The 25,595-nt window shown below is 47.9% G+C and overlaps 9 protein-coding genes across 9 annotated transcripts; 4 read left to right on the top strand and 5 right to left on the bottom strand.

Moving 5' to 3' along the window:
* Window positions 1-543: 543 nt before the first annotated feature.
* EV420DRAFT_1645421 (uncharacterized protein) lies at window positions 544-3,325 on the bottom strand (the record flags this gene model as incomplete). The annotated part of the gene is made up of 18 exons (XM_060477780.1): window positions 544-659; window positions 707-759; window positions 811-959; window positions 1,015-1,020; window positions 1,067-1,197; window positions 1,559-1,608; window positions 1,662-1,796; window positions 1,844-1,879; window positions 1,935-1,941; window positions 1,997-2,057; window positions 2,104-2,232; window positions 2,284-2,330; window positions 2,371-2,668; window positions 2,730-2,755; window positions 2,814-2,876; window positions 2,931-3,123; window positions 3,175-3,224; window positions 3,280-3,325. 18 exons carry the CDS (start codon window positions 3,323-3,325, stop codon window positions 544-546), a joined length of 1,596 nt encoding a protein of 531 aa, XP_060328236.1.
* Window positions 3,326-6,477: 3,152 nt separating this feature from the next.
* EV420DRAFT_1557437 (uncharacterized protein) lies at window positions 6,478-7,650 on the top strand. The gene is made up of 4 exons (XM_060473694.1): window positions 6,478-6,648; window positions 6,698-7,058; window positions 7,115-7,203; window positions 7,251-7,650. The coding sequence occupies exons 2-4, from the start codon at window positions 6,746-6,748 to the stop codon at window positions 7,302-7,304; spliced, it is 456 nt and encodes a 151-aa protein (XP_060328235.1). The 5' UTR covers window positions 6,478-6,648; window positions 6,698-6,745; the 3' UTR covers window positions 7,305-7,650.
* A 308-nt stretch (window positions 7,651-7,958) lies between these two features.
* EV420DRAFT_629950 (uncharacterized protein) lies at window positions 7,959-10,967 on the bottom strand. The gene is made up of 19 exons (XM_060482849.1): window positions 10,827-10,967; window positions 10,725-10,774; window positions 10,478-10,673; window positions 10,353-10,415; window positions 10,267-10,300; window positions 9,904-10,211; window positions 9,803-9,849; window positions 9,623-9,751; window positions 9,506-9,572; window positions 9,353-9,386; window positions 9,172-9,306; window positions 9,068-9,117; window positions 8,981-9,014; window positions 8,806-8,930; window positions 8,729-8,742; window positions 8,562-8,678; window positions 8,336-8,508; window positions 8,228-8,280; window positions 7,959-8,173 (listed from the first exon to the last, which is right to left on the bottom strand). Exons 1-19 carry the CDS (start codon window positions 10,870-10,872, stop codon window positions 8,070-8,072), a joined length of 1,779 nt encoding a protein of 592 aa, XP_060328234.1. The 5' UTR covers window positions 10,873-10,967; the 3' UTR covers window positions 7,959-8,069.
* Window positions 10,968-11,014: 47 nt separating this feature from the next.
* Window positions 11,015-11,393, top strand: EV420DRAFT_1557422 (uncharacterized protein). Its single transcript, XM_060473693.1, has one exon. The coding sequence runs from the start codon at window positions 11,041-11,043 to the stop codon at window positions 11,299-11,301; it is 261 nt and encodes an 86-aa protein (XP_060328233.1). The 5' UTR covers window positions 11,015-11,040; the 3' UTR covers window positions 11,302-11,393.
* A 2,080-nt stretch (window positions 11,394-13,473) lies between these two features.
* On the top strand, window positions 13,474-14,115 carry EV420DRAFT_1481892 (uncharacterized protein; the record flags this gene model as incomplete). Its single annotated transcript, XM_060469820.1, has 3 exons — window positions 13,474-13,520; window positions 13,585-13,700; window positions 13,970-14,115. The coding sequence occupies 3 exons, from the start codon at window positions 13,474-13,476 to the stop codon at window positions 14,113-14,115; spliced, it is 309 nt and encodes a 102-aa protein (XP_060328232.1).
* Window positions 14,116-14,555: 440 nt separating this feature from the next.
* On the bottom strand, window positions 14,556-17,541 carry EV420DRAFT_1765988 (uncharacterized protein; the record flags this gene model as incomplete). Its single annotated transcript, XM_060480857.1, has 19 exons — window positions 14,556-14,824; window positions 14,879-14,931; window positions 14,987-15,159; window positions 15,213-15,329; window positions 15,379-15,392; window positions 15,456-15,580; window positions 15,631-15,664; window positions 15,721-15,770; window positions 15,825-15,959; window positions 16,006-16,041; window positions 16,103-16,109; window positions 16,330-16,408; window positions 16,460-16,506; window positions 16,569-16,876; window positions 16,936-16,969; window positions 17,025-17,087; window positions 17,143-17,338; window positions 17,393-17,442; window positions 17,496-17,541. The coding sequence occupies 19 exons, from the start codon at window positions 17,539-17,541 to the stop codon at window positions 14,739-14,741; spliced, it is 1,653 nt and encodes a 550-aa protein (XP_060328231.1). The 3' UTR covers window positions 14,556-14,738.
* A 1,069-nt stretch (window positions 17,542-18,610) lies between these two features.
* Window positions 18,611-19,359, bottom strand: EV420DRAFT_629518 (uncharacterized protein). Its single transcript, XM_060482848.1, has 3 exons — window positions 19,176-19,359; window positions 18,766-19,120; window positions 18,611-18,709 (listed from the first exon to the last, which is right to left on the bottom strand). Exons 2-3 carry the CDS (start codon window positions 19,086-19,088, stop codon window positions 18,682-18,684), a joined length of 351 nt encoding a protein of 116 aa, XP_060328230.1. The 5' UTR covers window positions 19,089-19,120; window positions 19,176-19,359; the 3' UTR covers window positions 18,611-18,681.
* Window positions 19,360-21,289: 1,930 nt separating this feature from the next.
* EV420DRAFT_1235832 (uncharacterized protein) lies at window positions 21,290-21,691 on the top strand (the record flags this gene model as incomplete). Its single annotated transcript, XM_060466583.1, has 1 exon — window positions 21,290-21,691. A coding segment is annotated over one exon (402 nt), but the record flags the coding sequence as incomplete, so codon positions are not given.
* A 583-nt stretch (window positions 21,692-22,274) lies between these two features.
* On the bottom strand, window positions 22,275-25,054 carry EV420DRAFT_1645415 (uncharacterized protein; the record flags this gene model as incomplete). The annotated part of the gene is made up of 20 exons (XM_060477779.1): window positions 22,275-22,390; window positions 22,438-22,490; window positions 22,543-22,715; window positions 22,762-22,878; window positions 22,929-22,942; window positions 23,001-23,125; window positions 23,177-23,210; window positions 23,265-23,314; window positions 23,368-23,502; window positions 23,550-23,585; window positions 23,641-23,647; window positions 23,703-23,763; window positions 23,812-23,940; window positions 23,992-24,038; window positions 24,092-24,399; window positions 24,453-24,486; window positions 24,540-24,602; window positions 24,657-24,852; window positions 24,904-24,953; window positions 25,009-25,054. The coding sequence occupies 20 exons, from the start codon at window positions 25,052-25,054 to the stop codon at window positions 22,275-22,277; spliced, it is 1,794 nt and encodes a 597-aa protein (XP_060328228.1).
* Window positions 25,055-25,595: the final 541 nt, after the last annotated feature.

Raw genomic sequence — 25,595 nt, 5'->3', positions numbered from 1 at the left:
AAATACAGAACATAAAGGATAGAAAACAAAACGGTGATATGAAGCAGGCTAGAGGGAATGTGACGTAGCACAAGGGCGAAACACGGAGCCAGAAAAATGCGGGAATTGCCGTCCACGAATAGAAAATTTCCCACGAGAGACCCACAGAGGAAGAAACGGGGTGGGACGGCAAATGCCGCCATCACTGATTCCACGAATAGAATTTCCCACGGGGTTTCATGACAGCATAATAACCGAGTATCCTATATTCATAGGACTCGGAACCGACGAGAAGGTCTGGGTGGACCGAAGCATTTGCGATGAACTGCAAGCACAGCTGAGTCCTGTTGTAATGGCAATAAAGGGGTACTCACTAAGTTATCCATACAAGACCCAAGTGCCCGTATCCGCCACATAAACCGCCAAGCTTCTTAAGACTCGTCGTCATCTTGCATCAAACCGCGTTGGGATGCCGAATGAAATCTATGGGCTTTCTGCTTATTGAATGACGTGGTCCCCTTGATGATAAACGGGTTGACTACAATCGGACGACATGTTGCAATCTTACAACTTGGATTTCGCTTCGTCCATTTGCGTATCTTCCTTCCTTCTACGTAACCACTCTTTCCGCGCAATTATCCGTGACTGCGCCTTGACAGTCTTCCCAGAGGGTGTATGATCTGCCCAAGTCTCAGACTGGACACATAGGGCATATACAGATACTCACCAAACTCCCCATCCTTCAAGATAATCATTATCGGGACTGCGAATTTTGGTAACCTACATAAGCTGAGGGGCTACCGCAAATTAAACTTGGGCACAACCACTCACAGTCTCTTTGCAGTCTCCAAAAGCTTTTTCTCGCTGGGCTTTCCGTGATACCTGGGTTTGACAGTGACCAATGCGGTCACTAGCTCGCCCAGCCTTTCATCAGGTAGAGCTCTCCATCCGGCGCCAGCCACTCCCATCGTGGACGTCCACTGCAGCCGCTTCGAGAACACAAGGTTCGGTATACAGGGCGTTTTCCACGGAAACCGAGTCCTGCGAACCGTTAGCCTGTTATAGCAAGATATAGCAGGTTACTCACAACGCTCTCCCCACCACGGATAATGATGTCTTTAATCCTGTCTTTAACGTAGACATATCCTTCTTCATCGATGCAACCAAGATCTCCGGTCATTACCCATCCATCTATAGTCAGAACCCATTTCGATGAGCCTTCGAACACATGTAAGTAAGCTATCCTTCGCATACCTTGTCAGTAGCCGCTATGGAAGCACGTTTCATTAAGAACACCGTACACACCGAAACAAACCTTGGTCTCTGCGGTACCCTTTCATCATATTCAGTCCACGAAGCCATATCTCCCCTACCACCCCCGAGGCAGCTCTGACATTATCTTTCATTATGAGAATATCATTAACAGGCGTTATGAAACCGCTGAGATCGTATTCAGCTTAATCTTTATTACCCAAGACTCGGTGGACTAACCAGCTGTCCGGTTTGGCCACATAATCCGGTCCATTTGGTGGAACAAATTAGGTTCCTGGAAATATTATTTGAGAAGGGTATCCCTCACAGAAACCAACTGATGTCGCATTAGTCTCGGTGGAACCATAGCCTTGTCCGCTATGTAAAATCATTATTATTCTTGGGAATAGGAAGGTAGAGCGAAAGCATACAGCGTTGCATGTGGAAAGGCTTCTTTCGACCTGCGAAGGAGAGACAGCGCGACTGGAGCCCCTCCGATTGTGATCACTTCTATGGGAGAACCAGACAACGGGCTATCGGCTAGGTCGGTTATAAGCGATGGAACACTGCGATATAGTCAGCTGGCCCAGCCATGATACAGGTATCGACGTACCCACCCAAAGAGATTACACCCTCTTCCTTGCACAATCTGTAGTCGCGTCGTTGAATATGCTTCCACCTCAAAGGGCAGAGGACGGATTTACCTTACAGCTACGAAAACCAGTGTTAAAAAGATGGTCAAAACGGTGATGAAGTCAGAGATCACCTTCTGCTACATTCCATTTTATCATTAAGATCATCTTCGTTCCATAAAAGGCACCGGTGAGCTAAGGATAGATCAGGTCCTGCTTACTTGTATGAACTTTGCCTTACAGTCGCGCTGGTCCCAGTGGCATGGAACAGCGGTGATGAAAGCAAGATCCCATTATTCATGCCTGACGCGAGCGAAGAAGGGATCGGCACGCCTCGTCGAATGTAGTCTCTTCCGACGGTGGAGGCTGACTGACGAGACATATATGAGAGCAAGCATACCACACAGAAGATGGACCACACGTTGAAAAAAAACGTCAGGAACGCTCGCTGTGTGCTCAGGATGCCCTCTGCAATAGAACCATCGACAGATAAATCAAAAAACCGTACTAGGAAGGCCAGTGGTTCCCGACGTAAAGATGATCGTCGCGTTATCCTCCGGTATGATGCGAGGATCATCGCGTAGTATTTCTCCTGGATCCTTACGATACTCGAGGAATGCTTCGCTCCAACCGTCCCAGCCTTCCCAGTGGCCTTTTCCCTCATGATCCTGAAGAACAAGATATCCGGAGGCGCCTGATGCGCGTTTAAGATCAGCGGCTATTGGCTCGATCTGCTCCGCTCGTTCGGGATCAGTGTACATTTCGTAAGTGTGATACAATGCCTGAGAGGGTCTAATGGCAGCCACCTGTTACGCGGATCAGAACACTATGTCTGGGAACGTGTGAATACAGATCTTACGCGTTCACAAGAGCAGTGACAGCGCACAGAAGGTCTGCATTGCAATCTTCAGTAATGATCTCCATTTGTCGAGGAATCACAGTAAAACGCACGGCAAGCCCAAAACACAGTGTAGTAACTCAGAAGGTTTCGAGAACAAATGACGACGCGATCACCTGTACTGGAGGTGAGTAGACTGGCAGAATCGAAAAGCAGCGGGACTTCCTTACACTTCTTAACACCGTAAACGTCTCTAAACATAGCCGCGGTGACGACCATTTCTAGCATCTGCTGGAAGGTGTAGCGTTCTTTCTCGTATACCACACAGGTTTTGCCGACGTGCTCCTTGGTAGCATGTAAGAAGAATGCTCGTACGGAGGGCGAGAGATTCTTCCAGACTTTCAATACTCTCCCGTCGACATCCTATATCGCATTCAAATCATGCGCAGGTGCGCTGAAATGCTGGCGGCTCACCTGTGTTTCAATTTCGAGCGGACTTCCGGGTGCTGTGAGTATTGTGTCAGCTAGTAAACGTAGTGTTCGAATCAGCGCGTGGAAACCCTGGTAGGATGAACGTACCCTCCTCTATAGAGCAGCGCGGCTTCCAGTGCGTTGGGCCCGTCATGGATGCAGGATGAACGTTTGAGCTCTGAGACCGGTTGTGGAGAAGCGGAAGTCGAATCTCGACGGATCAGCGCCTACAGACCAAGGTTCTCAGAAAAGAACTGCTCGGAGTTTTGAAAGCAGAACCGAGTATTCTTCAAGGACTATCATAGTAGTTTACTCAACCTCTTACTTCGATGGGATCATATAAGCAATAATATTTGTTTACAAAAAAGAAACACTCAACTTTGCGCGCGCTCAATCACGATGCGACGCCTGTCTACTTAAAAAGCGCTCCAATCAGTAGGAGGATGGCTGATGGAAAGCATGAGTCGATCGTAAGGTCTTCCAGTCTGTAGACGGGAAAGTTAACGTAAGGACCGATTAATTACAGCTTTGGCTTTTGATCTCGTCTCGCACGAAACACCAGTGTAATCATTTGTTGTGCTCAAAGCCGAGGTGATGAATTCTTTCGTATGCGACAACTGGAGTGAAGTAAGATAGCAATCACGGAGGAGGGAGCTTCTTTACACCTGAGATTGAGGTACGTGGTATCTATAAACAATTGCGGAGGTCAAGCGGTAATCTCAATGATGATGAAAAGCACAGAGGGATGGATCTAGGCTCCGGAGTACTTATACAGGGATCTCGGACCGATTAGGCTGGTGTTGGTACTCGAGCGCTAGTGGTAGCGCTAATATAGTGCCCCCAGTCGCTCCTGCCTCTACGAAAGACCTGACTGGGACGTGACCTCCACCCCAGAGCCGCACGAATAATGTAAAACCGTGGTAGGAGGGCAGGGAGAATAGGAGGAGAATGCGGGTCTGGAAAATAGTCGTTTGCAGTAGTACTCCCTGGGCTTCTTGCGCAGCCTTTTTATGCACTTTGGAGGACAGTCATGGCTATGTGGAGAGAAGAAGACATGATACGCCGAAGGGAGATCGTCTGAGGGAACATCCATGGCTGTGCGGGAAGGAGGCGATTCAGTAGGGAGAAACAGATTCCTGCAAGGGACGATCGGGATTCGGAGTGAGGTCGCTTTACCCGCTGTATATCATTGATGAACCCTGTATACCCTAGCATTTGAGGCGTCGAACAAGCCGAGATACCTTAGATACACATGAAAGATGTGAGCCTTTTGACGAGCGACGGAAGCGAGTGAATGTGGCAGAGGTGGTGATAGCTGGGGATGTGCATGTGAAGGCCTGAGGATTTCCATGTCAAACTCGTGTCCAACGGTGAGCTACTACGACACCCTCGACGTCCTCGACTCCTTGCTGCAGTTGGTGTGCAGGAGATGCCGGATATGCGCAGCCATCGACTGGTATGAGGAGCAATGCGGTCGAATCAAAGCCAGTCCCGCATGCCCAAAGTCGACCAATGTCATCATCGTCAAGGTGGTGAAAGCCTGCTCCCAAGGAGGAAGGTGGTGGTACGATGCCGATATGCCGCGCCCGGCATAGCAGCCCGCCGGCACGACTGACTCCAATGTCCTGCATATATATAAGTAATGCAGTTGTTCTCTACTGGCCCTTCTTGCTCCTCCTACATTCTATCTATTATTCCTCACGTCACTCCCATCTTCTACCTCTGCAGAGCTCCTAGCCGAAGCTGACAGCAAGCATCTCACGACGCCAACAGCTGACACAATCTATTACCGCGCGCTCTGCTGATGAGATCACCATTTGGTGAGGAGGTACGATTTCGAGGGCCTTGGTTAAGGCCTGGTGTCGCCAGTCTTGTTGTAGATTCTGGATAACGAACAAGTAAGTTAAATACCATCCGATTACGATTCAAGAGCAGATACTAACATATCATTTTTTGACGAGCGTGAATTTGTTCGCACTATACTCTTCTCTCCGTGCGCTCTAGGCGGCATACTCGATGATGATTTGAAAGGACGCATCTGCGTATGTAAATAGAATATTACTGGTTCATCTCGCTCTCACGTGTACCGAGGATATGGATGGGGGAGCATAGATAGCGTCGCAAAGTGCTTTCAAGGATTTTCGTGTAACAGAGTCTCGTGTAGTACTCGTACTGTGTACTTGCAAGATTATCGATTAACCCTTGGTAGTATGTTCACAGTCATCTAGGCAAAGGATGAGAACTGAAAAGAGGAAATGATATAGTAACGTACCTCACATTATGCGTCGCATGCTTAGCATTGCCCATAGTGCCGTCTCCAGGTACTAGCCTCCGAGTTGCAATTACTGATGCTTCCGTCTCTCCATCTGTCTTTACCCGCTGTATGTGGTGACCGCGCCTCCGTGCAATGGTGTGTGCGCTACGACTCCCTCGACGTCCTCCGCTCCTTGCTGCAGTTGGTACGCAGGAGATGCCAGATATGCCGCAATGCGGGCGGATCGAAGCAAGGTCCATGCGCGCAAAGTCGACCAACGCCGTTACTGTCGAAAGTGGCGCAGCTTGCTGCCAAGGAGGGCTGCTTGACATCGAACTGGCTGTCTGTCCACTAAGGACGAAACCTAGTTGCGTCCCTGGTCCCACAACAAATCCTGTCTTCCCTATGGCATCCTTCGACCTCGCTACCTGTATCCGACGACTCCCAATCATCCTTTCCAGTATTCTGCCTAAGAAGCAACGAACGCTAAACAAGTTCACCACCATGCGGTCAGGATGCCGAGAAGGTGTCTTACCTCCAATTCCCAACGTTCGGTCTGTCTACGATAACTCAACGATGGTACGTGTTTTGGTGTGTATAATGAGTATCTGGATGTGCCCGAGGAGTCTGACGACGAGGAAGGCGAGGAAGTAGATTTACGAAAATACAAAGTTGCGCGCACGTCATAGAAGCAAGATGGGAAGCGGTAGATATCTATCAAGAAAGATTAACAAAACAGCACGGAAGATATCCCCTAGAAGATAACTTGCTTACTGTGTATACCGACGACTGATTCCGGAAGTCCCATTTCAGTCCTTCGCTGCGAGGATTGATCTGAATGGTGATCTGTGACTCTGTCCCTCATTTCGAGTGCACAGACAGACTTCGGCAATTATTTCGAGAAATAAAGGAGCAGCACGTCCCATCATGGTGATGGTTAGAAGGATTCGGCAGATGGAAGGCATAAGGATAGTCGTGGTCCATGCACAAGCTGATCACGTGCTCGCGTAGCCGGTGGCGGCCCTTATGACGTCGTCACGAACGACTTGAAGACGACCTTCAAGACCGCAGTAACGATTCCGACACCGGCCCTGGCAGCGACAACAACGACCAGGGGAGCTTCAATTCTGCTCTTTATTTTCGAGTATGGCGCTGTACATGATTCCCAAGCAATGGCCCGTTTTCATATAGCAGAGACCTCGGAAATCTGGGTACCAATACTAGTACGTCTCCTTTCAACGCGTCACTCCAACTCTCTGCTGAAAATCTCAGGTATACTGAAACCAAAATGAGCATGTTCTCGTGCTCCACAGCTCCTCTATGAGATGCTGTCTCTCGCTAGGCCCCCTCATGTTTTCGAACCACTACTTGTCTGAGGTCTCGACTATGTCTCCAATTTCCTCAGCGTCCACGGAATGTCTGGTAGATACCAACTGCATTTCAGGACACCACCAGGCAGGACCCATGGGCGACTTCATTCTGGCTTCTACAGCCCAAACTGCTACAGCCAGTGGATTACGCGATAGTTACATCGCCTTTGAAACCCAAGTTTGCATCGCTAGACGACACCAAGCAGCAGTTAAAGGACTGATAGACTCCGTCTGGAAAGAGTCCAGCATCCAACTCTCACCAAGTACGTCTGTTTTGGTATCCTAATCGACGTCTGTCCGACTATTAGTCCTCGTACAGCTGAACTTTCCAAGACCAAAGCTCTGGTAGACCAAGACGCAGAGCGATGCAAATCTCGACTGATGCTGTGCAGGACTCAGTCTATGAAGGTACGTGGATTCATCTCCTGCAATTACTTTTCTCTCATCTCGCTTAGGGAAGGAAATGGAGAAAAGATGAAACAGATACGCCCGATAAAATGTTCACCTGAAGCAAGGATCTTTCCTGTACCTTAGCCTTTGAACACTTGCTACATCGCTATTCGCTATCCCAAGTTTTTCCACCACAATTCCTGCTGTATCAATTCGATTTTATATCACTAGGCAGTCGTTTGCACAGCCTCTTTTCCAAGTCTCAGACCGATCAAGCCAGTCAACGAAAAATCAAAACTACGAAAGGCTGTAGCATATCCGGAAGGTTCGTAGGGACGCGAAGCGTGGACACCCGCGACCACACGTTCTTTCGCCATGCTTAGTACCGTATGAGCATGTCGTTGGTTCTACAGGAGCGGGGTGAGTATCCTGGCAGATAGGCCAGGATCGACAGTCTCATGTGAGGTATGGCAACGATGCTGTGAAAGGTTGAGCCATGTCGACCAGGTGGTGTCGTGGTGGGTGAACCCACCGGCTCTTCGGATATGCGCCTAGCTGGATTGGACATCCCCGGATTCTTGCCACGCCTGGCGGGCTCTGCTGATGAGATCACCGTTTGGTGAGGAGGTATGATTTCGGGGGCGTTAGTTGAGGTCTGGTGTCGCCAGTCCTGTTGTATAATCTGGATGAAATACAAGTTCGTTCGATCCTCCCGATTAAGAACCAAGAGCAGATACTAACATATCATTTTTGGCAAGCTTTGACCGCTCAGGTTACCTTATAAGATGCTATATACCGTACGAGGATGTTTACAATTCATACTTCGGTAAAGCCGCATATAATTTATTCACAAGCGCCGAACGAACAGCACCGCTCCAAGTATTTCATATCTTGAAGGTTGGCCTATTCTTTCCTCGACCTCTTTCCCACTCCCTCTGGGCTATGACCTTTAACGGACCTTTGATAATCTTCCCAGAAGCTGTGTGATCTGTGCCCAATCTCTGATTCAGAACCATCTTCAGTTAAGCAATACCGTACTCACCAAATCCATGATTATACAGAATAATCATCACCGGAACAGCATATTTGGGTAACCTTTCCAGACCGATTACTTTGAGGAAAGCTAGAACCGGAAGATGGATACACTTACAGTTTCTCGGCAGTTGCCGTGAGTTTCTCCTCGTCGACTAATCCACCATACCCAGACTTGAGGGTCACCAATGCTACAGGCAATTCCCCCGCATACTCGTCAGGTACGCCAACTACTGCCGCTTCCAATACCCCCGGTTCGGTGTACAGGGCATTCTCGACGAAAACGGAATCCTATGAATTCGCCCATCACTGAGAGTTGTATAACGTACTACAATGGCACTCACAACGTTATAACTAGCCCTGATGATGATATCTTTGATCCTGTCCGTGATGTAAACATAACCACCTTCATCAATTCGTCCAAGATCACCGGTCATCAGCCATCCGTCTTTAGTAAGGACCTGTATCAGAAGTTCAGTCACCATAGACACCTGTAAATAAGGGATCCCACCTTATCAGTAGTAGCTGCAGCCGTTTTCCAAAAGTGTAAGCCTGTGTACCAATGAGATAAACGATCTTGGAACCAACCTTCATCGCCGTAATACCCTTTCATCACATTTGGACCGCGAAGCCAAATCTCTCCCACCACTCCCGGCGCAGCTTTAGCACCATCTTTCATTATCAGAATCTCATTGACAGAAGCCACGAAACCACTGCAATCGAAATAGTTTAAATACGAGAGAAACAGAACAAACAGACTAACCAGCTATCTGGCCTCGCATCGTAATCCGGTCCACCTGGGAGCAGATCAGGCCTCTGCTGTAATCTGTTTACGAAAGAATTTCCTCACCGAAGCCTACCGCGGCGGCATTCGTCTCGGTTAGACCATATACTTGAAAGCTACAAGATAACCCGAATAAGTGCCGGCTATTGGACCGACTGGGACGCACTTACACGGTAGCGAGGGGAAATGCTTGTCTAAATCTTTGAAGGTGAGACGGTGCAACGGGGGTACCTCCATATGATATGCTTTTTATCGAAGTTTTGCATATCGCGCTCTCAGCGAGCTCTCTAATGGTTAAAGGTGAACTGCAACACCGTTAACTAACGCGAACACGAAAACATAGATACGGACCCGGCGAGCCGAATGACATTCTCTGTTTTACACAGTCTAGAATGAAGTATCAGTCAGCAAGTAAGAAAGCAGTACCGAATGAAAAGGATGGAATTACTCTGCAGCTGCAACTATTGAGTAAAAATGAGACCTTTAAACACGAACGAAGTCAATTCTTGCCTTCATGTACATTCAATGTGCGTGTTAAAACAAACTTGAATCCTTGAACAGCACAGTGCATCTGAAAATGGGTGAATATTGGTTCGTTACCATGTCGGCTGCCAGTCTTACAATCGCGAGGATGAAAGAAGCCTGTGACAACATCCCTGGAAACAGGAAACCTTCCTGAGGACCTGCACTGGGTGCCTGAAGGAGTGGTTCGCCTCGTCGAAGGCGGTCTCTCCCTGTCAACAAAGCTATCTAGTACGATTCATAAGCTCGACGAAATAGTTCACAGAAAAGAGGACATACATCAAATAAGGGAGTCAAGAATGCACGATGTGTGCTCAAGACACCCTCTTGAATGAACAACGTCATTGATGAGCTGTGCAACAGGTTCAGCTACTACGTACTTGGTAAGCCAGTGGTCCCCGACGTAAAGATAATCATTGCGTTATCTTCAGGTGAAATTTGAGGATCGTCATTCAGCACCGAGCCAATATCTCCATCGTATTCGGAGAAGACTCTACTCCAAACGTCCATGCCTTCCCAATGACCTTTCCCCTCGTGATCCTCGAGGACGAGACATCTTGACGCACCACATGCGAGCCTAAGCTCAGCACCAATCGGTTCGATCATGTCAGCTCGCTCGGTGTCGAGGATGATCAGTGAGCATTTTGTAAGCGTTATACAGTGCCGGAGCGGCTCCAATGGCAGCCACCTTTCGGTATTATCAGAAAACGACGAATGAAAAAGCATGCAGAAGCAAATGTTACATGTTCACAAGAGCGGTGATGGCACCCAGGATATCTGCTACAGGATTGAGTCCTTGGTTTTGAAGCAGACGTGAGATGCAACGCACGGCAAGCCCAAAACACGATCAAGTAAGTCGGACAATTTCGAGAGCAGATGGTTACTCGATCCCCTACCCCGAAAGTGAGTGAGTAGGTGGTTTTACTAAAAAAAAAAACAACAGGATGTCCTTACCTTTCTTAATACCGTAAACATCTCTCAAAATGGCGGAACATTTGACAGCCTTCTCTAATATCTCCTGGTAGGTGTGGCGCTCTTTCTCGTATACTATATAGACTTTGTCGGCGTGTTTCTTGGTCGAGTACAAAAAGAGGTGCCGCAAGGATGGCCAGAGATTCTTCCATACTTTCAGGACCCTCCCGTTAATGACCTATATTGCGTTTAGACCTTCAAAGAGTAGATGGCAGCTCAGAGCACTGACTCGAGTTTCAATTTCGAGCAAACTTCCTGGTCCTGTGAGTATTCTGTCGGCTAGTCAAATTAGCATGCGAATGTCCTGGCATTTTTTTGTCAGTAAGCTCACCTTCCTCGATAGAGCAGCACGGGGTTTGTGTTTTAGCATCCGCCATGGTTGATAAAAGTACTGTCTGTGGACCATGGAGTAGAGTATATATACTCTGTGGTTGAGAAAAGCCGTCCGGAAGGCGAGTCAGACACCGAGTCCAGCGCTATCGCACCCTCCGTTGAATGGTCCTCGGTGCATCAAGACAACCGATAAAAGGTCAAAAATATTATATATGCTGGCACTAATGAACGTCCTCATCGGATATTTGGGGGCTTCTGAAACTTATTGCTTCCATAGACTTGGAGCTGCCAATAATTTAGTGATTTACAAGAGCGGGCTTGGGCCTGGCTTTCGAGTTCAGATCCCCCGAGTCCCCCGACCCTCCCGAGCCCACCTTGAAACCCTACAAGGCTTGGGCCTGACTCGGAGTTCGGCCAGGGCCTGTAACAAGGAACACATCTCATATTTGTTGACGTGTATTGGAATCGTCTAGCAATACCAGAATTAGCATTCAAACGTTCTATCTAACGAACCTTTGTCTCCCGCAATCAGATTCCAGCCTCGGCGTTGAGCTCAGGAAACACGTTCAAAATCATGGCCAGAGATGTGGAGTGACAGTTCAGACAAAGATACACGTAGTCACAGTGCCTATTTCTAATTAACTATCTCTCACGTTCCCGGTAGCTAGCATACTCACCGGCCTGATCCCAATTCCTGCTCCATCTTCATCAATTTCGCGTTCCTCCATCATTCGACTTTGCCTGTAGGGGCACTGAGACTCCCACACTACAAATGTACTAGGTGCTGGGCTATGATCCTTAACGGTGCTTTGATAATCTTCCCAGAAGACGTGTGATCTGTGCCCCAATCTTCGATTCAAATTCATCTTCAGTGACCCAATGCAGCACTCACCAAATCCACGATCGTGCAGAATAATCATTGCCGGAACGGCAGATTTGGGTAGCCTTTCCAGACCGATCACTTTGAGGGCCAGAACGGGCGGAGCGTAGGTACACTCACAATTGCTCTGCAGTCACCATGAGTTTTCTCCTCATCGACTAATCCGTCATATCCAGGCTCTCGAGTCACCAACGCCACAAGCAACTCCCCAAGCGTTCGTCGGGTGCACCGACTGGACTCCTCGCACTGGGAGATTGTGACGAACTTTCTCTCTGTGTAAAGGTGGAAGTGAAGTGGCGCTCGCGGTGGTGGAATCAGTGCTCGACAGGGGAAGCGATGTGGGCTGGGAAAGCAGCGTCGGTTGCGAAAGTGATATCGACTGAGACTACGAACTACTGGTCACATTTGCGGTTGTCCATGCGCAATCCGTGAACGAATTATTCCCGTCAGCAGCATTGACGTTCTTCATTTGTTCGTGGGACCACATACTACCAGTTTAACGTCAGAATGAAGGAAACTGCACCGAGGATAGATCCAACATACTAGAACTTGTCAGTGGAAGATTCAGACTATGTCTTCAGATCACAGCGGAAGCGTGGCATCCATCGGCCCAGAATATAGCGTCATAGAGTCTCTTGTGCGTTCGGCCTAGTAAAAAGTTCAGTTCTAACAAAGAGTGGAAGCACAAGTAGTCTTACACGCCGTCTCCCCCACGACACTCGTATACCGGTCTGATCCGCTATCTATATGGTCTTGCGCAAGCAGACGAGGAGCCAGGAATGAGAGATCGAAGAGAACTGGAAGGGGAGAGATAGTTGTATCCATCCAAGCTAGGGCAAGGGAAGGGAAGGGAAGGGAAGGGAAGAAGGGAAGACGCTCAAGAGATAGGAAGTCGTTGCACGTAATGTGATATGCCAAAACTTCTCCAGCACGATCAGCCGCCTATATACCGGAGAGATTGAGGCAAAGAATCACGATGCGTCCCCTCTGTTTAGTTTAGTCCTTGGCCCTTCAGAGGAATGTCAACATGTATGGTTCGTTCCAAGGAGTCAACGCAAAGCAAATAGCAGTGTCCACAATACAACAGCAACAGCGAATACAAATCCCTCTAAATATGTACGCTAAAGGAAAATTAGAGGAAAGGAAAAATTGCGGGTAGGACAGATGACACGTACAATAGATTACAACAATAAAAATGGCTGAATCTGAGCACTCTGAGTATCAAAGTCAGAAAAGATATGCAGGAATAATAGAGAGTGCTCACCACTTTCTTCTCCTCGCGTATTGCCAATACGACAAAACCACCAACGCCAAGATAACCACCAAAGCACTACAAAAAACGATCCCACCAACCAGCGCGGCCAATGCTGCTTTGCCTACTTCCAAGTCTCTGTTATCCTCTTCCGGGATGCAAACAGCGCCCAACGGAGCCGGAAATCGGGTCTGAGGATCGTTGTCGTCGAAGAAAATACTGCCCACTTCCAGCATCTTTACAAGGGTATAGCCTGTGAGCTAATATGCCTCTGCGTCGTATTCGAGCTGCCATTACTGGCGCTTCCGCCTCTCCGTCACCCGCTGGATGTCATCAATGGCCTTGTACTCTCAGTATTTGAGGCATCGAACAAGGAGCCACGATACGCGTGAAGATGATGGGTGCGAGCGTTGGACGGCAGCAGGAGCGGAACGTGGCACAACAGCAGAAACAGGTGGGTGAGATTCTGATGCCTCGGAATGTAACGATTTGCGGTGAAAGTCGTGTCCAACGATGACCGGCGTCGGCGTCGGCGTGTACGCTTCCCTCGACGTCCTCAGGTACTGGCTTCAGTTGGTTTGCAAGAGACGCTGGATATGCCGGCGGCATAAACTGATATCATAGCAATGCAGTCGAATCTAAGCAAGGTCCACGCACGCAAAGTCGACCAATGTCGTCGCCGTCAAAGGTGGTGCAGCTCGCTGCCAAGGAGGGCTACTCAGTGCTCATGAAGGTGATGGGTATAAAAGCCGACTGCCGACAATGTCCGATGCCGATTGCCGCTCCCAGCATGAGCAGCCGGCCGGCACGGCTGTAGTCGGCGTCCAGCAGCCTGTCATTTCAATGTCACCCTCAACGGCAGTCCCAAGCTTGGAGAGCACATACTTTCCCGGGGCCTCCCAGCCTGCACATTGATGGAAACATTCCCACAACCAATGTGAGACATTCTTCACACATGTGAATACTGAAGGGTGTAATTCCGGATAATACAAAGAATCATAATACACAGGGTACGCGGTTTGGCAATACGACTCAGATGATGTCCGAATCACAAACGACGCCGACGCCGACGACGACTTGCACGATCCCGACACCGGCCCTGGCAGCGACAACAACTACCAGAAGGTGAAATTCTACCCTCTACCTTTCTCTTAGAGCCCGGTTCTGTACACAATTCCCAAGCAATGCCTCGTTCACGTAGCAGATGGCGACCTCGGAAAATTGAGTACCAGTACCACTTCCAACGCGTCACCAAGACTGTTGAAAAATTCAAGTATACCGAAACCAAAATGGGCACATTATTCTGCTCCACAGCTCTTCAATGAGACGCTGTCTCTTGAGTTTTCCTTTCACCTACCTCACTGTAACAATTCAATTTTCTACCGCTCGTCTATTAAACAGTCATGTGCATAGCCCTTTGGGTATGCACCTAGCTTGATTGGACATCCCCAGAGTCTCGCCATGTCTGGCGCGCTCTGCTGATGAGATCACCGTTTGGTGAGGAAGTACGATTTCGAGGGCGTCGGTTGAGGCTTGGTGTCGCCAGTCCTGTTGTATAATCTGGATAAGAAACAAGTACGTTTAATCCTCTTGATTGAGAGTCAAGAGCTGATACTAACATATCAGTTTTGGCAAGCTTTGATTGTTTAGGTTACATTATAAGATACTATATACTGTACGACGATGTTTACCATTCATACTTTGAAGCCGCATATAATGTATTCACAAGTGCCGAACGAACAGCACCGCTCTAAATATTTCATAACCAGAAGGTTAGCCTATTCTTTCCTCGACCTCTTTTCCCACTCCCTCTGGGCTATGACCCTCAACGGCTTTTTGATAATCTTCCCAAGAGCTGTGTGATCTGTGCCCAATCTCTGATTCAGAACCATCTTCAGTTAAACAATACAGCACTCACCAAATCCACGACCATACAGAATAATCATCACTGGAACAGCATATTTGGGTAACCTTTCCAGGCAAATTACTTTGAGGAAGGTTAGAACCGGAAGATAAATACACTTACAGTTTCTCAGCAGTCGCCGTGAGTTTCTCCTCATCGACTAATCCACCATACCCAGACTTGAGGGTCACCAATGCTACAGGCAATTCCCCCACATATTCGTCAGGTACGCCAACAACTGCCGCTTCCAATACACCCGGTTCGGTGTATAGGGCATTCTCGACGGAAACCGAATCCTATGAATTCGCCCATCACTGAGAGTTGTATAACATACTACAATAGCACTCACAATATTATAACTAGCCCTGATGATGATATCTTTGATCCTGTCTGTGATGTAAACATAACCACCTTCGTCTATCCGTCCAAGATCGCCGGTCATCAGCCATCCGTCTTTAGTAAGGACCTGTATCAAAGTTCAGTCGTCACAGGCACCTGCAAATAAGGGATCCCACTTGATCAGTAGTAGCTGCAGCCATTGTCCAAACGTGTAAGCATGTGTACCAGTGAGATAAACGATCCTGGGACCAACCTTCGTCACCGTAATACCCTTTCATCACATTCGGACCACGAAGCCAAATCTCTCCCACCACTCCCGGCGCAGCTTTAGCACCATCCTTCATTATCAGAATCTCATTGACAGGAAGCACGAAACCACTGCAATTGGAACAGTTTAATTACGAGAGAAACAGAACAAACAGACTCACCAGCTATCTGGCCTCACATTGTAATCCGGTCCACCTAGGGGCAGATCAGGCCTCTGCTGTAATCTGTTTACAACAGGATTTCTGACTCACCGAAGCCTACCGCGCCAGTATTCGTCTCGGTTAGACCATATGTTTGAAAGCTACAAGATAACCCGAATAAGCGCCAACCACTGGACCAGCTGGGACACACTTACACGGTAGCGAGAGGAAATGCTTGTCTACATCTTTGAAGGTGAGACGGTGCAATGGGAGTACCTCCATATGATATCCTTTTTATTGAAGTTTTGCATATCGCGCTCTCAGCGAGCTCTCTAATGGTTAAAGGTGAACTGCAACACCGTTAACTAATGCGAGCATGAAAACATAGATACGCACCCGACGAGCCGAATGATATTCTCCGTTTTACACAGTCTAGAATGAAGTATTAGTTAGCAGGCAAGAAAGCTGTACCAAATGAAAAGGATGGAATTACTCTGCAGCTGCAAGTATTGAGTAAGAATGAGACCTTCAAGTAAACACGAACGAAGTCAATTCTTGCCTTCATGTACATTCCATGTGCGTGTTAAAACAATCCTGATTCCTTGAACAGCACAATGCATCTGAAAACGGGTGAATATTGGTTCGTTACCATGTCGGCTGCCAGTCTTACAGTTGAGAAAACTGAAGAGGTCAGCGATAGTATCCTCGGAAGCAGCGAACCTTCCTGAGGACCTGCGCTAGGTGTCGGAGGGAATGACTCCCCTCGTCGAAGACAATCTCTCCCTATCAACGAAGCCGCCTAATACGATTCATGAGAGGAACAAAATGCTTCACAGAAAAGAGGACATACATTGAATAGGGGAGTCAATAGTGCACGTTGCGAGCTCAAAACACCCTCTTAAGCAGAGCGCAGAAATTGATAAACAGTAAAACCGATCGATCCAACGAAACGTACGTACTTGGTAAGCCAGTGGTCCCCGATGTGAAAGTAATCGCCGCATCATCTTCCGGTGAGATTTGAGGATCGTCACTGAGCACATTCCCGGGATCTCCATCGTATTCGGAGAAGACTCTACTCCAAACGTCCATACCTTCCCAATGGCCTTTTCCCTCGTGATCCTCAAGGACAAGATATCTTGATGCACCACATGCGAGCCTAAGCTCAGCACCAATCGGTTCGACCATATCAGCTCGCTCGGTGTCAAGGATGATCAGTGTGCACTTTGTGAGCATAATACAGTGTCGGAGCGGCTCCAATGGCAGCCACCTTTTGGTATGATCAGAAAACGAAGAATGTAAAAGCATGTGGAAGCAAATTTTTTTTACATGTTCACAAGAGCGATGACGGCACCCAGAAGATCTGCCACAAGATTGAGTCTTTGACTTTACATGAGACGCAAGGAGATGCAACGGACGACAAGCCCAAAACACGACCAAGTAAGTAGGACAATTTCGGGAGCAGATGGTTACTCGATCCCCTGCCCCGAAAGTGAGTAAGTAGGTGGTGTCACTAACAAAACAAGATGTCCTTACCTTTCTTAATGCCATAAACATCTCTCAAAATGGCGGAACATTTGACTGCCTTCTCTAATATGTCCTGGTATGTGTGACGCTCTTTCTCGTATACTATATAGATTTTGTCGGTGTGCTTCTTGGTTGAGTACAAAAAGAGGTGCCGCAAGGATGGCCAGAGATTCTTCCAGACTTTCAAGACCCTCCCGTCTATGACCTATATCATTGCATTTAGACTGTCAAAGAGTAGAGGGTAGCTCAGAGCACTAACTCGAGTTTCAATTTCGAGCAAACTTCCGGGTCCTGTGAGTATTCTGTCGGCTAGTCAGATTAGCGTGCGAATTTCCTAGCATTTTTTTTGTTCGTAAGCTCACCTTCCTTGATAGAGCAGCGCGGGGTTTGTGTTTTAGCATCCGCCATGATTGATAAAAGTTACCATCTGTGAACCATGAAGTGGAGTATATATACTCTATGGTTGAGAAGAGCCGTCCGGAAAGACACCGAGTCCAACGCTATCGCGCCCTCCATTGAATGGTTCTCAGTGCATCCAGACAACCGACACAAGGTCGAAAACATTGTACATGCTGGCACTAATGAACGTCCTCATCGGGGGCTTCTGATACTTATCGCTTTCATAGACTCGGAGCTGCCAATAATTCATTGATTTACAGGGACGGGCTTGGGCCTGTAGGCTGTGACAAGGATCACATCTCATATTTGTAGACAGGATGTGGCGGTGTATTTCAATAGTCTAGCAATACCAGAATTAGCATTCGAACGTTCTATCTAACGAACCTTTGTCTCCCGCAATCAGATTCCAGCCTCGGCGTTGAGCTCAGGAAACACGTTCAAAATCATGGCCAGAGATGTGGAGTGACAGTTCAGACAAAGATACACGTAGTCACAGTGCCTATTTCTAATTAACTATCTCTCACGTTCCTGGTAGCTAGCATACTCACCGACCTGAACCCAATTTCTGCTCCATCTTCATTAATTTGACGTTTCTCTATTATTCGACCTTGCATAGCAACCGCTCACAGGAAGAATATGGTGTAGGGGCACTGAGACTCGCGCATCACAAAGACTAGGTGGAGAGCGCGACTGACATGGTGGTGGTTAAGGAAAGACGAGTGATGTGGCTGTGTAGGCAATTTAGCGACACCTTCAGGGCTCATTCTATTCTAATCACACTGTTGAGTGCGTCTCGCAGAGTAGAGGCTCCTCGCAGGGAGCGAGAAGAGACAATAGCATATCATGTCAGGAAGAAATTATATTTAAGGGGGGTACAAAGGTATGGAATTAAACACTTGGAAAATGTCGATATTTTGAATATAATTTATTTGCAAGCATCCAACGACACGGCACCGACTTGAGTAGTGCCGTATCTACCCTACAGTGTTCTTTCCTCCGTCCTCCTTTCCCACTCCCTCTAAGCTATGACCCTTAACGGCGCTTTGGTAATCTTCCCAGAAGACGTGTAATCTGTGCCCTAATCTTCGATTAAAATCCATCTTCAGTTAACCAATACAGCACTCACCAATCCACAATCATGCAGAACAATCATCGCCGGAACAACATATCTAGGTAACTTTTCTAGACCGATTACTTTGAGGACCAGAACAGGTGGAGCGTAGGTACACTCACAATTTCGTTTCCTCCTCATCGGCTAATTCGTTATATCCAGGCTCGAGAGTCACGAACACTACAGGCAACACCCCCAAGTGTTCGTTGGATGCACCGACTGGACTCCTCGCACTGGGAGATTTTGGCGAACTTTCTCTCCGTGTAAAGGTGGAAGCTGAAGTAACTCTCGTGGTGGTGGAACCAGTGCTCGACAGGGGAAGCGACGTAGACAAAGAAAGCAGCGTCAGGTGCGAAAGCAACATCAGCTGAGACTGCAAACTACTGGTTATATTCAGAGTTGTCGATGCAGCGATGCATAAACGAATTATTCCCATCGGCAGCATTAGTCTTTTCCATTTGTTCACGGGACCACGTACTACCAGTACAACGTCAGAATGGAGGAAACTATATCGAGGATAGATCCAACGTACGAGAGTAAGAATCAGGCTATGTTTTCAGATCACAGCGGAAGCGTGGCACATCAGCCCAAAATATAGCGTCATAGAAGCTCTTGTGCGTTCAGCCCGGTAAAAACTCAGTTCCAACGAAGAGTGGAAACACAAGTATTCTCACACGACGTCTCCCCCATGACACTCGTATACAAGTCTGATCCACTATCTATATGGTCTTGCACAAGGAGACGAGGAACCAGAAATGAGAGACGAAGGAGAGCTTGAAGGAGAGAGCTTGTTGGATCCATCCAAGCTAGTAGGTGGGAAGAGAGAGATAAGAAAGTCGTTGCACGTAATGAGATATACCGAACCTTCTCCGGTATGATCAGCGGCCTATATACCGAAGATTGAGGTAAGGATCCCAATGCGACGCCTATATTTACTTGAAAAGCGCTCCAATAAGTAGAAGGATGACTGATGGAAAGCATGAGTTGATCGTAGGGTCTTCCAGTCTGTAGACGGGAAAGTTAGCGGCCTCAACCAAGGACTGATTATTTACAGCGTTGGCTTTTTGATCCCGAAACACCGATGCAATCATTTGTTGTGCTCAAAGCCGAGGTGATGATTCCTTCGTATGCGATAACTCTAGCTTGAGTGAAGTGAGATAGCGATCACCTAGGAGGGAGCTTCCTTACGTCCGAGCTTGAGGTCCTTGGCATCTATAAACAGATACGGAGGTCGAAGCGGTAATCACAACGGTGATGAAAGGTACAAAGAAGGGGATAGACTTAGACTTTGGAGTACTCACACAAGGATCTTGGACCGATAAGGGTGGTGTTGGTTCTCGAACGATGAAAGATATGGACGTAAACGATCATCTTCCACATAATGTCAATGCAAAGTTTACAAACGTCGGACTGCTGGGGTCCCTGGTGGAATTCGACAGGCAGTAGATCATGTTTAACGACATAGATCTTTCTAGATATGTATGCTGAAGGAAAATTAGAGCAAAGAATGCAGGTAAGATAGATGGCACGTACAATATATTACAACAATAAAGAATGGCTGAAATCTGAGCATCGAAATCAGAATAGATATGCAGGAATAATATAGAGAGCTCACCACTTTCTTCTCTTCGTGTATTGCCAATACGACAAAATCCCCATCGCCACCAAACCACTACAAAAAACGACACCACCGACGAACGCCTTCTTTACCTGCCTTCAAGTCTCTGCTATACTCTTCCGGGATGCAAATGGGCAGGCGACAAAGACCAGCATAAACTCGCACGGCAGGAATTTTCTCCAGAGTCCTACCACGTCTGAGATCTGAGGCTCATAGCCATCGAAGGAAATGCTGCCTGCCTCCAGCGTCTTTGCGAGGGTGCCGCATATGAATTGATACGCCTTTGCGTCGTATTCGAATTAATCCCTCCGTCTCTCCGTCCGGCTTCAATCGCAATGACCCAGTACTCCCAACATCTGAGGCGTCATACAAGCCACGATATGCATGAGGGTAATGGATGCGAGGCTTTGACGGGTGGCGGAGCGAAACACTCAAGTCTAATGGTGCCCATGCGCCTGTGAGATGGCGTGCCCTACGACTGCCTTGACGTCCTCAGTTACCGCGTGCAGTTGGTGCTGGATATGCAGCTGCCATCAACCGTGTCAAAGCAAAGATCCACACGCGCAAAGTCGACCAATGTCGTCACCGTCAAGGTTGCTCCCAAGGAAGGCTGCTATTGAAGGTGATGGCGTTCGGCTGATGCCGATATGCCGCTCCAAGCATTAGCAGCCGGCCGGCACGGCTTCATTCAGGGTCCTGCAGTCGTTTCGATGTCAGCCTCAAATACCGTCCCAAACTTGGAGAGCACATACTTTTCCGGAGCCTTCCTGCAGCTGTATCCTCACTCGCCACCAGACTGTCCTGAAAATGATCGGGGCACCTACGCAAAGGACGCGTTGGTCATGACCCAGATCACAGATCGCCTGAATGCCTCCATAGCTCGCCGAGTTCCCATTCCTCCGACTACGCCCGCTAATGTTTCCATCGTCCTCGATAAGCGGCTTCTCTCCAGTACTGAGCGTATCGCGCATGTCTGGACAGCTCATATCCACAATTCTTCACCCAATGCCACTGTATACCCATCGACCATGGTCGCAAAAATCTATGATCCCGTTTATTTCGGAGAGGCGCAGTACTTTGATCCCTTCAACTTTCTTGATTTATTCGTCTCGCGGGAGACACAGGCATATCAACATCTAAAGTGTCTTTACGGGACGAAGGTTCCGCATTTCTACGGGCATTTTGTAGCTCCCCTACCCGCTCAGTGCAATAGAACCGTCAACATCATCTTATTGGAGTACATCCACGGCAGGGACATACGGGACCTTGTTCCTGCAGAAAAGGCGGAAGAGGCACTGTGCAGCACGCACAAGGACATGCTCATCAATGCGGCCCTCCGGCTTTACTTTGACATCTATGCGTTGGGGGTCGAACAGCTAGACATGCAACCCAGGAACGTGATATTGCGTCCTAGGCGCAAAGACGGGCCTTTCTGCTCGACAAAAGGATGCCCGTTGCTCTATGAGGCGGATTGTGAGGATATGCAGATGGTAATGGTGGATTTTGAGGTGGTGAAATTCCGAGAGCCGGATAGCCAGTTCAGTGATCCTGTCACCCAGGTGGTCTATGTCGACAACGTAAAGTCGTTGTATCACGAAGGTTGGTTGGTGAACATGATGCCTTGATTAGTTATATCACCCTCGTACTATAATAGATACACATCCGTATAAATTATTGTTGATCCATCTTCAAGTTCCTCGCATGGGTGAAGAAGTCCTGTTGAAATACAAGTAAGTTTAATTCCCTCAATAAAGAGTCAAGACGTATCATTTCAGTGTTGCTCCCAGCCACACTCCTTAGGATTCGTCGTTGTCTTATATCGAACCACGTTGGGATGTCGAATGAAATGAGGCGCTTACATGGAACCATACTAGTTGACTACACATGGTTTCTCTGCGAAGCCGCGCTGTTCAGTACTACTGCTAATCCATCTAAAAGCCTTTTGCTCCTTGAATAACGTGTTCTCCTCGATAATAAATGGGTTGACTGCAATCGATACTACGGGTTACAATATTACAGCTTGGATTTCGCTTTGTCCATTCGCCCCTCTTCCTTCCTTCTGCACACCCACTCTTCTTGTGCCATTGCCCTTAACTGCACCTTGATAATCTTCCCAGAGGGCGTATGATCTGCCCGTTTTTTAGAATGTGCGCGTTGAAAATACATAAGAACTCACCAAACTCCCCATCCTTCAAAATAATCATTACCGGGACTGCGAACTTTGGTAACCTACACAGGCTGAGGATCTGCTGCAACTCTAACTTGAAGCATGACCACTCACAGTCTCCTCGCAGTCTCCAAAAGCTTTTTCTCGCTGATCTTCCCGCGATACCCAGGTTTGACGGTAACCAATGCGGTCACTAGCTCGCCCAGCCGTTCATCGGGTACGCCCACTGCAGCTGCCTCCAGAACACCAGGTTCGGTGTACAGGGCGTTCTCCACAGAAACAGAGTCCTGTGCACCGTTAGCTCGTTGTACCAAGATATAGCAGGCTACTCACGATGTTCTCTCCACCACGGATAATGATATCCTTGATCCTGTCCTTAACGTAGACATACCCTTCTTCATCGATGCAACCAAGATCTCCGGTCATTACCCATCCATCTTTAGTCAGAACCTATTCCGATCAGCCCTCGAACACATGTAAGTAAGCTATCCTTCGCATACCTTGTCAGTAGCCGCTGTGGAAGCTCGATGTAAGCACGTTTAATTAAGGACACAGTACGCGCCGAAACAAACCTTGGTCTCCATAGTACCCTTTCATTATATTCGGCCCACGAAGCCATATCTCCCCAACTACCCCCGGGGCGGCTCTGACATTATCTTTCATTATCAAAATATCATTAACAGGCGTTACGAAACCACTGAGATCGTGTTTAGCTTAACATTGAATACCCAAGACACGATGGACTGACCAACTGCCAGGTTTGGCCACATAATCGGGCCCATCTGGTGGAACAAGTTAGGTTCTTGGAAGTATTGTCTGAGAAGGGTATCTCTCACAGAAACCAACTGATGTCGCATTAGTCTCGGTGGAACCATAGCCTTGTCCGCTATGTAAAATCATTATTATTCTTGGGAACAGGGAGGTAGAGCGAGAACATACACCGATGCATGTGGAAAGGCTTCTTTCGACCTGCGAAGGAGAGACGGCGCGACTGGAGCCCCTCCGATTGTGATCACTTCTATGGAGAAACCAGACAACGGGCTATCGGCTAGGTCGGTTATAAGCGATGGAACACTGCGAGATAGTCAGCTGGCCCAGCCGTGATACAGGTATTGACTTACCCGCCCAAAGAGATTACACCCTCTTCCTTACACAATCTGTAGTCGTGTTGTTGAATACGCTTCCACCTCAAAGTACAGTGGACAAATTAACCTTACAGCTACGAAAACCAGTGTTAAAAAGATGGTAAAAATGGTGATGAAGTCAGAGATCACCTTCTGCTACATTCCATTTTCTCATTAAGATAATCTTCGTTCCATAAAAGGCACCGGTGAGCTGAGGATAGATCAACTCCTGGTTACTTGGATATGAACTTTGCCTTACAGTCGCGCTGGTCCCAGTGGCATGGAACAGTGGTGATGGAAGTAAGATACCATTATTCGTGCCTGACGCGAGCGTAGAAGGGATTGGCACGCCTCGTCGAATGTAGTCTCTTCCGATGGTGGAGGCTAACTAACGATACAAATATAAGTGCAGGCATAGCACACAAAAGATGGACCACACGTTGAACATAAACGTCAGGAATGCTCGTTGTGTACTCAAGACGCCCTCTGCAATAAATGGATCAATAGAGCCATGGACAGATAAATCAAAGAAACCGCACTAGGTAGGCCAGTGGTTCCCGACGTAAAGATAATCGTCGCGTTATCCTCCGGTACAATGTGTGGATCGTCGCGTAGTATTTCTCCTGGATCCTTATGATACTTGAGGAATACTTTGCTCCAAACGTCCATGCCTTCCCAGTGGCCTTTTCCCTCGTGATCCTCAAGAACAAGATATCCGGACGCGCCTGAAGCGCGTTTAAGATCAGCGGCTATTGGCTCGATCTGCTCCGCCCTCTCGGGATCGAGGATGATCAATGTACATTTCGTAAGTGTGATACAATGCCTGAGGGCGTCCAATGGCAGCCACCTGTTGTGCGGATCAGAACACCAACTCTAGGAGCATATGAATACAGATCTTACGCATTCACAAGAGCAGTGACAGCGCCCAGAAGGTCTGCATTGCAATCTTCAGATCTCCATTTGTCGAAGAGTAACAGTAAAACGCACGGCAAGCCCAAAACACAACGTAGTAACTGGGAAGGTTTCGAGAACAAATGACGACGCGATCACCTGCATTGGAGATGAGTAGACTAGCGGTACCGAAAAGCGGCTGGACTTCCTTACCCTTCTTAACACCGTAAACATCTTTAAACATGGCCGCGGATTTAACAGCCATTTCTGACATCTGCTGGAAGGTATAGCGCTCCTTCTCGTATACGACACAGGTTTTGCCGGCATGCTCTTTGGTCGAATATAAGAAGAGTGCTCGTACGGAGGGCCAGAGATTCTTCCAAACTTTCAATACTCTCCCATCGACAACCTATGCCGTATTCAAACCATGCTCAGGTACGCTAAAATGCTAGCAGCTCACCTGTGTTTCAATTTCGAGCGGACTTCCGGGTGCTGTGAGTATTTTGTCGGCTAGTGAATGTAGTGTTCGAATCAGCGTGTAGATATCCTGGCAGGATAGATGTACCTTCCTGTATAGAGCAGCGCGGCGTCCAGAGCGTTGTATCTGTCATGGACGTGGGATGAAGGTTCTGAGACCGGGTATCAAGAAACCGAAGTTGACGGATCAGCAGACCAATGTTCTCAATGCAATTATTGAACTAGTATTATTGGGTATTAGTTCAATGCGATATGTCATCAGCGGATATGTCAAGTACCCGAAGCAATTGCCCTCCGTCTTGTTTCGTCATCCAATTTTACGTTGAAAGACATGGGAGATTCGGGCTTCTCATGGCACTGACAGTCAGACGCGGTTCGGTTTCTCGTAGGTATTCACCTACATATTTGCGTATGTCAGCGGGTATCTCTAGTATATAAGGTTGTAGATTTTGTAGTTAGTCCCCGGGCCCATGTTGTGTTTGTCACAGATGTAACTTCTTGCCACTCACTTTGTTTGGGAACGGCCCCGCCATTCTAACAAGACATGCCGATAGGAAATATATGGAACAGAGGGGCAGTGTCACCGCATGCTGTATCCCCAATGATCATGGTCCAGGTTCAAGCCGCTGAATTTTCATTTTCACGTTCAACGATCGTCCATTTTGAGGACGGGAA

This window comes from Desarmillaria tabescens (assembly GCF_030435595.1).
Source record: "Desarmillaria tabescens strain CCBAS 213 chromosome Unknown EV420scaffold_29, whole genome shotgun sequence".
NCBI classification, from domain to species: domain Eukaryota; kingdom Fungi; phylum Basidiomycota; class Agaricomycetes; order Agaricales; family Physalacriaceae; genus Desarmillaria; species Desarmillaria tabescens.
This window is presented reverse-complemented; position numbering and strand designations above follow the sequence as displayed.